The 12,313-nt window shown below is 33.8% G+C and overlaps 1 protein-coding gene across 1 annotated transcript; it reads right to left on the reverse strand.

Moving 5' to 3' along the window:
• Positions 1-5,221: 5,221 nt before the first annotated feature.
• LOC124840321 (growth-regulating factor 4-like) lies at positions 5,222-11,778 on the reverse strand. The gene is made up of 6 exons (XM_088115769.1): positions 11,659-11,778; positions 9,852-9,952; positions 7,738-7,805; positions 7,421-7,588; positions 6,586-6,823; positions 5,222-5,858 (listed from the first exon to the last, which is right to left on the reverse strand). The coding sequence occupies exons 1-6, from the start codon at positions 11,776-11,778 to the stop codon at positions 5,474-5,476; spliced, it is 1,080 nt and encodes a 359-aa protein (XP_087971895.1). The 3' UTR covers positions 5,222-5,473.
• Between the last annotated feature and the right edge of the window lie 535 nt (positions 11,779-12,313).

A 12,313-nucleotide genomic window follows, 5' to 3' on the forward strand; every position in this document is an offset into this window, starting at 1 on the left:
AATATGAAATTGATAACCCCAACAACATACTCATCCATTTAATTCATTAAAGTGTTTGTTTTCCTCTTTTCCATTGATCAACATTCATGCATACATGTTTAATTATTGTCTTTTGCATTTAAACCTACAATCAATTGTTTACAAGTCTCAAATAATCAATAAATCATATAACTAACTACGCTGTGAGTCCTTTGGGAAAACGATACTTGGTCTTACCTAGTTTTATTACTTGATATGATTCGGTCACACTTGCCGATTGTTAAACAAGTTTGTGGCGCCGTTTTTCGATGTTCATAAATTTGTCATCAGTCATCCAGCTTTGATAGAGAGCTTTGTTGCTGCCATTGTTGTTGTGGTTGGTTCTCAAATTGTTCGGCAGCTTGCCAAAATTGACTTTGATCCATGCTTGACTGAGGTTCCCACTAGTGGTTGAGATTACCTTGAAAGAATTGAGTGGCCATATAGTTAAATTCTTGTGCAAGCATTAGGCAGAAAACCCTAGAAAACACTTGTTAGCATAAAAAGATAGAGAAGATAAACTAATAAGATAAAAAGAAAAATTAAAAATATAGAAAGATAGGAAGATAGAAATAAAGAAGCTAGAAAGATAGAAGATAGAAAGAAAAAACGAAAAGATAAAAAGAATAAAAAGATAAGAAGATAAAAACTAGAAAGATGGAGATAAAGATAAAAAAATAATAAAGAAAAAGATAAAAAGATAAAAACAAAAAGATAGAAGATAAAAATAAAAAAAATAAAAAGATAAAAAGATAAAAATTCAAAAATCAAGTCAAAGCTAATCAATAATCACACAAATAGAATAGTTAAACCACGAGTCCCCAGCAACGGTGCCAAAAACTTATCAACCCTCGGCAAGTGTAACTGAATCGTATCAAGTAATAATAAAATGGTAAGACCAAGTCTCGTTTCACAAAGGACCCACGACCTAAACAATTGTGTGGTTTCTTGATTAAATAAGACTTGAAAAACCAATTCTTTAAGATTTAAATGCAAATACTAAAAAGTAAACATGAATGCATGTATTGATCAATTGGACAAAAGAAGCAAAACGTGATTGAAATATATGGATGATTATGTTGTTGGGGTTACCGAGTTCTCCTATCCACTCTCATGTATTCAAGAATTCACCTTTCTTCATTAATGTTAATGCCACTTTCTAATTTACCTTAAACCCGATGTCTCGGTGAAGAAAGCCTAATCCTAATCACTAGTTTGCAATGTCTTGTCTCCCTAGCAATTATTCATGCATTACATTCGCACAGAAGCTTAAAGGCAACCAATCCTCCTATCCCTATGTCTAGGTAATATTGCTCTTGGGAGAATTTCTTCATGTCTAGATTTATCTATATGTGTCCATAAAATTAAAATCAATGATCATGCAATTGAATGGGTTAAACAAAGCATGCATAGAGTATAGAAGAAAAACCCTAAATATTAATGAAAGAAAGCATATATATTATAAAGAATGAATTCAAAACATGAGACTTTCAAAGGATTACAACAGTTCCCCAACAACAATGAAGGTTTAGTTCACCATAATCATGGTGAAACTAGATGCAAACCAATGAAAGAATGAAAGATAGAACCCTAGAAAGTTGAGAAAGGAGCTTTAACATCCAAAATCCTCCTCCAAGGGGTGAAGTTTCGCCTCTGTCTGCCAAAAGATGTCTACCCTAAGTCAACTAAACCCCTTTTATAATTTCTATAAATTACACAAAATAAGCCCAAGCCCATAAAAATGGCGCTCAGTGGCACTTTTGCCGCTCAGCGGTAAGTGCGACTCTTCAGAATGAAGCTCAGCTGCATTTTTAGCCCTCAACGGTGATTTTGGCACTTCAAAGCTGGCGCTCAGCGGTAATTACTGCTCAGCGCAACTTTTTATGCATTATGGTTGACTTTTCTGCATTCTGGTTGACTAGTTAACTTTTCTGGTTTCTAGTTGACTTTGTTGCATTCCAACCATTCGGTACTTTAACTCTTCTTTCAAATCATTACAATAACCTACAAAATCAAAGGAATCCAGCAAAAAACCATTAAATTCACCTTCAACTCTCTCTTATTCACAAAACTAAAGCAAAAACATGATTCCAAGCTAGTTTCTAAGTCATAAAGGTTGTTTTTGATGTCAAAATTAAGTATAAAAATAACGGTTTTTCGACTGTTATCGTTATCCAAGGCTCCAAAATTGTATTTGTAGAAAAAAAAAAGAATGACTGTTGGGAGTCAGAATTAATGCCCCATCACGTCGAACCCCTCAAAGAATTCGACATTTTGTGGAGTGACCCTTTGGCTTCATGCGCATAATAAAACGTCAAAGCCCTCAATAATTTGACGTTTTATGGGTTGGTTTAAAAGAAAAAATAAAAAGAATAACTATTGGCAATTAAAACGTCGAACCCCCAAAGAATTCGACGTTTTGTGGTTGGTTTAAAAGAAAAAAGAAAAATATAATAAAAAAGGGATTGACCCTTTGGCTTCTGGCTAGTTAATAAAACGTCAAAGCCCCAAAAGAGTTCGACGTGTAATGCCTTGCCTTCATGCGCATAATAAAACGTCGAAGCCCCTAGTAGTTAGACGTTTTATTGGTTGATTTAAAAGAAAAAATAAAAAGAATAACTGCTGGCATATAAAACGTCAAAGCCCAAAAGCATTCGTCGTTTTGTGGTTGGTTTATAAGAAAAAAGAAAAATATAATATAAAAGGGATTGAATTTACGTCGAGCTGGTTTTGGTCGTGACGTTAATTCATTTTAGACGACGAATTGGATTCCAAAACGACGTGGAGCGATTGAATTTATTTACAACAATATCACTGGTGATTATTAACGTTGGTTGTTCTGTTATGAACCGTTATGCGTATTATGCGTGTGATGCTATACACGATTTTTATATTAGTGTGAGAATAATTATCAAATATCAAAATTGAGTATTTTTTGAGAGTTATTCTTATATTTATAAGATTAATATGAATTTTGAATTTATATTCTTATTAAAATAATACTTGTTTAAAAATAAATTATAATAATTGAAGAATAAATAACAATTAATATATCATGATACTTATTTATAATATTTAAATATAATCCAAATATACGCTCCTTTATAATTAAAACCTTTAAATAAATCGTGTAAGGTATAATAGAAAGATACTACAATCATAATTTATTTTTTATTACATAACATACAAAATTCATCTCATTTCCCCGTATTTTCCTTTCGGACAAAAACATAATGGGAAAAGAGAGAATAATTACAGTTTGAAACGTAAATGAAGTAAAAAGGTTAATTTTTCTTCAAAAAAAGACATCGTTTTTTTTTTCAAATTCAAAGTATTTTTCCGTTGAGAAGTAAAAATATTTAAAATTTTGAGTTTGAATTTTAATAATTTATTTAAGATATAATAGTCATATTTTCTATTTACCATCTTGAATATCCAAATGAGAATCCCTAATCACCGTAAATGTGTACCCTTCTTATCACATCAGAATAACTACGGATTCTCCGAAACTCAGCTGATTTTCTTTGTCCTCGCGGTGCTCTTGGCCAAATCTCACTGCATTGAAATTTCTCGGTAAGTAAATGGTGCCCAATTTTTTCATTTCAAGATTAGTTGCATCATCATCGTTCACTGGCTACAAGGGTAGTCATCTTCTATTGGGTTCTCTGTTTCCATGCAAACACACTGCTTCACTTGTTTTCTTCAATTATTTCACTTCAGACACTTCCTCTGATTCTAAATCAGATGGAAAGCAACACAAAGGTTCCACCTTTACTGTGTCCGACCTCATCAACTCATGTGGNACCAAACCTAGAGAGTCCATATTCTCATCTTAAGTACCAACCACCACCTTAGGACGATAAAGTTTTTGTATCTTTATACCAATTATTTTCTTCCTGTACTACCTATCCACAATTAGATATATCATGACCAATTATTTTACAATTTGAGAAAAAAATAGATAATTTCTCATACTCCTCATCAACAATAACCGAAATCTTGATCTTGCCACCAAAATTTGATTAGGCAAATTAGATAACTAAATTGATATCAACCAAGACACGTTCAAAGAAACATCGAGACTTATTCTTAGTGTAATAATCTAAAGACAAGGGTATGCCAACGCCACACGCAATTGAGAAAATCGCCTTTAAATGCTAATATTCCAAAGCAAGACTATCTATGCGCATCCAACATTGGATTTTCGTGAGCTTCATAAAAGTCATAACAAAATTGTGTAACCCGAGTCGACCAACCACATATTGGTGAATTAGTGGGTTGACCCACTTAATGATGTTTTATTTTTCTCATTTACTTTATATATTTATTGCAATACAATAAAAAATAAATTGACTCAACTTATTATTTTATAGTAATATAATCAAAACCAAGGTGCTATCTTATTTTACCAAACATAATTATAAAGATAGCAGTTAAAAATTAAAAAGTGAATTTACGTTGACAAACAAATAAATTAATATCCATATTCAAACATTGTTAAACATCATTATAATATTTAAACATTATTTAACATTAGTATTTAAAAAAGATCAAATTGTCAATCTACACAACTATAAATAATAAATAGTTATAATAAAAAATATATAAAAAATAGTAAAAAATTAATAAAGAATCGTTATTGATAGATTGCAGGTCCAGTCATTCAATTCGGCTAAAGTACGTTTAATTCGTATCTAATTTAATCCATACTTTAAAAAAAATAAAAAATTTTCAACTTGACTCGGATATGGTGAACTGAATTAGCGGAGAGCTTAAAACCTATTTGGATATCTCTAACCTCAACTACTCACGAATACACTTTGAAGCCATTAACCATCCAAATTGCCAAATAATTCATTTAAATTTTGTAGTCAAAGGTCTTTGCACAATTAAAGATAGAGCATTTAATGGGTGTGTCATTTTCGAGGGATCTATTTGTAAGTTTTCAAGATACTTTCTTTTATAATAGATATTATATAAGTTCAAGAATATGAGATTATAGGATTTCAAGATACTAGTTTGTTCATTTTCGTCTGTTCCATTTTTTCGGTCATGAATATCTACGTAAGCATACAACGAGCTTTACAACAGAAAATTTTTGTGGTTGAACGTTTAATGTTTTCTATATTTTTCTTTAAGTCCAACCTAAACGCAGTGTCATAAACATTCGTAGTCTTAGTCTTTTATCACAATTGGAGTCTCATTACACCTTTACTAAAAACTGCTATTACTCAAATTATTAGAGCTTTTAATCCATGAAATTGGTAACAATTGATGCATTTTATGCTGACACTAAAGTAGTTAAAGAAACAAGACCATGCCAACATATGCTAAACTAACTAACTACAAAATGATAGTTCATTATTAGATGTCCAAAATTGATGCATTATAAGTGTGTCTCTGTATTTGCACATATATGTCCAAAAATTCTCACAAACCCCAACCCCAGCAACTTTTAGGTGCTAATGAAGCTGGTGTTACAAGCAGAACTAGTTGGCAACTGTAGCAGAACACTGGTTGGTGAAGAAGTGGAGGTGGATGATCTCAGTGCCTCTGCGAGTGGTCCTCCCACTGAAGCCACGTGGCTTGTATTCTCTGCATGACCAGTGGACAGTCTCAGTGACACATCCGAGGAAGTGATTCCTTGTGTTGACATGGAAAGATATGTTCCAGTGTTGTTGTTCTGGCTACCATTGCTTTTACTATGGTCTTGTTCTTGCAGTGTCCTTGGCCAATCATCGAAGAAATGCCTCAGGACATGGCCATCAGATCTGCCATTCCCATCTACATGATCATGGTTTTCAGACAAGCTCTTGCTGTCACTCTTGGCCCCAGTGGAACTACGGGAAACCGGCAAAAACAGCTTAGTTTTCACGAAAGGACATTGCAGTATGGACGAATTTGGATTCACGTCCAAAACAGGTAAAATGGAAACAACATATATCTACACACCCACCAAGTATTAACAGAAAAGATAAGACAAGAAAAGAGAAAGTCCATCCTGCAACTCGTTTCATCATATTGTTTTGATAATGTACAATCGTTGATTGTACCATTTCCTATATTGTACCATTTGCAATCCAAAAAATTGAGTTTTCAGAAAATTACGGCTTCATTTTATAAGGTTTGAAACAAGTATAGTCTTTTATCTATCTCTCTACAACCGTTATTCACAATAAAAAGATTGTGTTTTAGAAATACAAGCTTCCGATCAAACAATGAATTGGGAACTTTGAAAAAAATGTACATTTAGTCATTTCTAACTTTGATCAAGTCTTTTAAATTCAAGAATCATATTCATAAATGTGTACATTCTTTCTCTTCTTTTTTTTAATGTATATATATATATATATATATATATATATATATATATATATATATATATATATATTCTTAAATCACAAATTAAATGAGAGTGCCTCCAAATTAGATGAAGCTCTTTCATTACACTATGAAGCAGCAACCCTTTTGGTAATCTATGGTGGTTGACCAATTAACATAGCAGTCCACATAATTCAAAATGAAACTCAAAAGAAAAGCAACAAATCTCACAATGTGAAGACATACATTTGATTGTGGTGAAGGAGATGATGTTTGAAGGAAGCAGAGGATAAAGAAGAAGATGCATGAGGTTGTTCCACAGGCTTTCTTGAACGGTTTCGGCCACGATGCATGTGCCGCTCGCAGTACTTCTGACCCTCCACCGCCTCCCTCGAGCACCGCCACTTCTTCCCGTCCGTTCTCCGGCACCGACCTGGCTCCGGATCCAGTGCTTCTCTTCCCCAACAGTACCCTGATTCCAACACTGATGCCAAAAAAATCAAATCTTTCATCACAATTTTTTCACCCAAATGGACTAACTTTAATGGGCATAAGGTATTATAGCCCAAAAAATAACCTTTCATATTCTACCACCTTTGTAAAGCCAACACCTCAAAGTAAACTAACAACAAATAGAAGAAAAGTAACAAAAGTAATCTTAACTCCACTTAACTTGATTACTATTAATAATAAAATTCTTCTTTTTTTGAATATTTAAAACGTTTTGCATATTCAAAATTCGAACTTCATATCATGAACTAAACTTAAACAACCTCACATCACCATGTCTTATATAACTACAAGAAGGACTAAACTTTATACAGTTTTCTGACAGAATATCAAAACAACTTAACATAATACTTTAGCCAATTCAGAAATTAATTGCAATCAATTCACTTCAATAATTCTACTAAAAAAACTACTGAAATAAAATTCTAATAAAATCAGAATCAGTCCAAAAAATTAGCAAACTACTATCAAGGTGAATTTAAGTTCTGTTCCTGACTACCATTAAAATGTCCATTTGATATTAGTAAAAGAGAAATTTGGAAGTAGAAGGAAAATGGGGTTAGAAATTTACAAGGAGGGTGATGAAGTTGAAGGAAAGGGGGAGGGGAATGAAAGAAGCTTTTCTTGATTGGTTGAAGCAGCTGAGGAGGAACAGGAGTACCGGCCAGCATGTACCTAAATATCAGAGTCTGCAACTCAAGCTCTTGCCACTGTGCAAAGCTGAAACAACTCTCCATCCCTGATGAGACATTACATACATACAGACCCACTAAATTAGACAACAAAAAGAGACAACCTTTGAAAACTAAGGGTATAAAAACTATGAACCAATCCATCATAGTTTGTTTCTTTAGCAACGAGAAGAAAAGAGGAAATGGTAAATCTTACTGGGAAATCTGGGAGGTGCAGAAGCAAGGGTGGAATCAGAAAACGGTGGCAGTTTGGTGACTTTGGTACTGGGTTAGAGAGAGAGAGAGAGAGAGAGAGAGAGAGAGAGAGAGTTTGAGTTCTGTTTGTGTTGCTTTTGGTTTGTTTGGTCGGCTGATAAAACTTTGGATTTGAGCAGATCAGGTTTGTAAGACTTTTGCAGAGTGCTACGCTGTTTAGTTTCCCTTATAATATTTCCTGCAAAATCACTTTGAATATTTTTAAATAACTTAATTTTAGAACAGATTGTTTTAAAGAGATATTACACGAGTTTGCTACTTAATTAATTAATAATAATATGTTAAAGTGTATGTTTAAATATAAGAAAAACTTGGGAAAGAGGTAAAAGATAAGTTGGTTTTGAAGGCAGAGTGGGGAACGGCTACAGCACTTGGGAAAAAGGACAAGTTAATGGTGAGAAGGACAACACAGGTTAGGCTGTGTTCTTTTGAAAGAATTTGGGGGAGATGATTTGAATGGATTTGAGTGGATTTGAGGGTAATTTTTTTGTTGTTTTTTTGAGTGGATTTGTGGTTAATTGAGAGTGGATTTGGAAGTAAAGTTTGTGAGAATTAGCGTAGGATTTGATTGATGTGATAGATTTTAAAAATTTGTTTAATTGGTAAAAAATAAAGATTACCAAATTGCCCCTACTTATAAAAGTATTATAAAATGTTATTTTGTAATGTTATATTTAATTGTAAAAATGTTTATAAGAAAAAAAAATTATGGAAAATTATTAAAATTAATGTTTAAAAATTATAAAAAATAAATTGTAGTAAAATAAATGTATTTTAAATTGTAGAATTAAATTATAATATCAATTTAGTACGTGTATTTAACTTGACAGTATTCACAACTACCTATGCTCCTCAATTTCCATAGACTCCGCTTTAGATAGTAACATCCGAAACACGAAACAATCGTTTGGATAAATCATTATGTGGCCTCACACATGTTCAAAATTTCTAACTTGGGTGCCGCATGAAAACAGGGGTGCAATAAGCAATGACCCCATTGAATTTATCCAACTTCCTTTTAATTCTTTTTTAAATCAACTTCTGAGAATATTTTTCAACCATTAAATTCGTTCACAAATATACAATGAGTATTTTTTTCATCAAAAAGAATTACAAGTTCTAAATGGTCTAACTGCCCTTAATATATAATGTCACACTTGATACAACTGTTCATCCTTGTCTGCTTATGTTTTCCTGCAATCTTCTTTTCAAAAATGGAAACTTGGCCCTTGGCCCCAAATACAAAGCTCGACAAATTCATATCAGGGCAGTCTTTTCTTGCACCACATATAAAAGAAATTCCTATTTTAGTTATAGAATCTGCAAGTCATTTTTTTTTCATTTTCGGATAACTATTTTTTTTTTTAGATTGTAGAATCCAAAAACCATTCAGATTGGAGATTAGAGGCAACTCCTTACAAGGAATCTGCCTCCATGACTGGTTGGGTTCTCCATTGCTCAGAGAAACAATCCAAATATGGTGCCTACTTGAGAGAACCACGACAAAAAAACAACTGCAAACAACAATGGACGACAACGGTAGACATCGGGTTCTACAGACGAGAAGAACATGAAAAAGTATTTATCAAAGAATAAAGAGATGGTGGTCAACAACGGTCCACACAAGACAGCAGTGAAAATTATCAGTGGCCGATAGTGAACGTAGAGCAGTAACCAAATAAAGCATATGCGGGAGGGGTCTGTAATCAGTTACCACAAGTTGTAACCGATTACAGAAATGCAAAGAATCCTTCACAACACTGTAACCGCAAACTGATAGTTGTAACCGGTTACCCACTGTTCATCATCTTCTCAAACACGCCCATCCACTTTCTTCATCTTCAAGAACCACCTGCTGCATTCCATCAACACGCACAACGTCCTTCTTCCTCCTCCTCTACATCCCTGCAAATCAAAACCAACAATAATCAGTTATTTATTTTGTGCACTGTGCTATGGAATTGGTATTCATCTGCATATTTACTTATGTGGGATTTAATATAAAGGTCAGGGCACACACGACATTTACCCTAAAATCAGTGCAAATCTTCTCACTTCCGCGGGTGATCAAAAATGGATGAATCCCGCAAATCCGTCTGCGCTTTTCCTCGCCCAATCCTCTCATATGAACACGACGTAACCTTCAATTCTTCGCTCTGTAATTCGCATGAACAGTGAATTCAGTTCATGCGAACACAGCCTTAGAGAGAAAAAGAAGAGTAATGATATATTGATATTTTTTTTTACAACTTTTTAACTCTAACATATAGACTAAGATGGATCGAGTTGTAATTTTTTTTAATTAATTTTTGTTTACGTGGAATTGTAAGGCAACAATGGGTAATAATGTGGGAAATTGAAATTTCGTTCTTTCATAGGTTTATTTCCAAAACATAGATTTTAGAATCTTTACATTTCAAAATCTTTCTCCCATTTAGTTGTTGTTGCACTAAAATGACAGCGAGTTAACAATAATCTAGGAAGGGATGAAATGGTTTCTTTTTTAAAACGTGTTTTCTAAAATTTTTCTAAACTTTATTTTATTTGGCGGAAAATTTAAACAAATAAAATAGAATAACAAATGAGAGAAAATTGCACATATAATTTTATATTGGTTCGGATCACAAGAATTTTACGTTCAGTTGTTAATCTTCAAAGAGATAAACATTTCACTATTACAAAACCAATAAACTTTACAATCACACAGAAAAATAAATTTAAGGTTTATAAAACACCTCTCTTAGAAATCCCAAAAGAACATACTCACTTCTCCTGAATATTACAAGGGATGAAAACCTTATCCAAATGTTCACAAAGGATGACAAACTTCACTTAGCAACAACAACAACACTCAATTATACATACAATGAAAGTTTTTGCTCTTGCCCACACCAACTTTCTAAGCCAATTCACAAAGTTACAAAAACCCTAGTTTTACATTATTTTTATGAACTATTTAAGGTTTTAGACGACCTAGAGACTGTATCTTTTGGCAGAAAGAGGCACGGAAACACTCATTCCATCTCTTGGAGGCGGATTTCGGATGCAGAAGCTCCGATCTTCAACTTTTAGGGTTTTATCTTTCATTCTTTTCCATATTTTCATCTACTTTCACCATGTCTATGGCAAACTAAACCTCCATTGTTGTTTGGGAAATGATGTAATCCTTTGAAACTCTCATGTATTGAATTGATTTATATTATAAATGCTTTACTTCATTAATTGTTAGGGTTTTTCCTCTACGCTCTATGCACGCTTTGCTTAACTCATTCAATTGCATGATTACTAATGTTGTCGATATGAAAACATATGGGAAAATCTAGAACTGGGGAAATTCTCCCAAAAGCAATATTACCTAGACATAGAGATAGGAGGGTTGGTTGCCTTTAAGCTTTTGTGCGAATGTAATGCATAATTAATTGCTGGGGATACAAGACATTGTGATCTAGTAACTAAGAGTAGGCTTTCTTCACCGAGACAACGAGTTCAAGGTAAATTAAAAAGTGCCATTGACATTAATGAAGAAGATGAATTCATAAATACATGAGAGTGGATAGGATAAGTCAGAAACTCCAACAACATAATCAATCCATATTTTATACATCAATCACTACAGGAAAATCAATTAATACCGACGGTTAATTACCGAAGGCCTTTTGGCCTTCGGTAAATGTAATTTACCGAAGGCTTTTCCGAGGGCTTGTGTTACATCACTTTACCGAGGGCTTTTGGCCGTCTGTAATGGGCCTGAGTGATTATCGACGGCAAACTACCGTCGGTAAGTGGGTAACGTTCATCAAATTAGAAAGTCAGATATTTGGGAAGCATTTCGCGAAAACTCCGTTTTCCCTCCAATCTTCACATTCTCTGCCCTAACTTCATCGACGAACTCAGTGGGTGGCTTGTGCAGACTGCTTCCCACCCTAAGCACAATCTTGGTACGGTTCTTCTCCACTCCGAACTTATAGGTGAAGTGTCCCATTCTCCCATCTCATTTTGTGTTCCTGTTACTGTTTTGGATTACGCGTCAATGGTGTAACCTTTTTCCTTGTAGCGTTTTGCAGTGTTCTGAGCTGAGGAAGGTGGTGGGTGGCTGAGTTGAAGGCTACCATTGTCGACGGAGGATATCGGACGACGGCATGGACGAGGCGGCGTAACCAGGGCAGTGTCGCTGGGTGACAAGGTCTTCCACTACTGCTTCAGAGGCTATCGAAGGGGCTACCGTCGAGGTAAGTTGTTATTTGCATTGATGAACTATGAAAGCTAAGAAGCATTTCTTCTGACTTTGTTAAATGTATGGTCTGAATTATTTTGTGCAATATGATTTGGTATAGAAAAATTGTTCATAGTTGGCATTTTGATTGGTAATGCATTTTTTAGAATTAGGCATTTTAAAACTAAAGCAAGCTAATATGAGTAGATTATGAAAACTGAAAAGAGTTACTCACTGAGAGTAAAAAGGTACTGGTACACCTAAAAAGCCAATTTGATATAGCATAAGTACCGAAATACTCAAG

This window comes from Vigna umbellata, chromosome 5, assembly GCF_029865625.1.
Source record: "Vigna umbellata cultivar VRB3 chromosome 5, Vumbellata_1.0, whole genome shotgun sequence".
Classification (NCBI taxonomy): domain Eukaryota; kingdom Viridiplantae; phylum Streptophyta; class Magnoliopsida; order Fabales; family Fabaceae; genus Vigna; species Vigna umbellata.

What these genes read in the sequence shown, in the direction of transcription:
- LOC124840321 (XM_088115769.1), bottom strand. Translation starts at nt 11,778, where the DNA reads ATGGGACACTTCACCTATAAGTTCGGAGTGGAGAAGAACCGTACCAAG. An exon ending in ATTTTTGATCACCCGCGGAA is followed by an intron (nt 7,806 to 9,851) that starts GTGAGAAGATTT and finishes TCTCTAACCCAG; the next exon opens with TACCAAAGTCACCAAACTGC. An exon ending in CTCCTTCACCACAATCAAAT is followed by an intron (nt 5,859 to 6,585) that starts GTATGTCTTCAC and finishes GGTTTCCCGTAG; the next exon opens with TTCCACTGGGGCCAAGAGTG.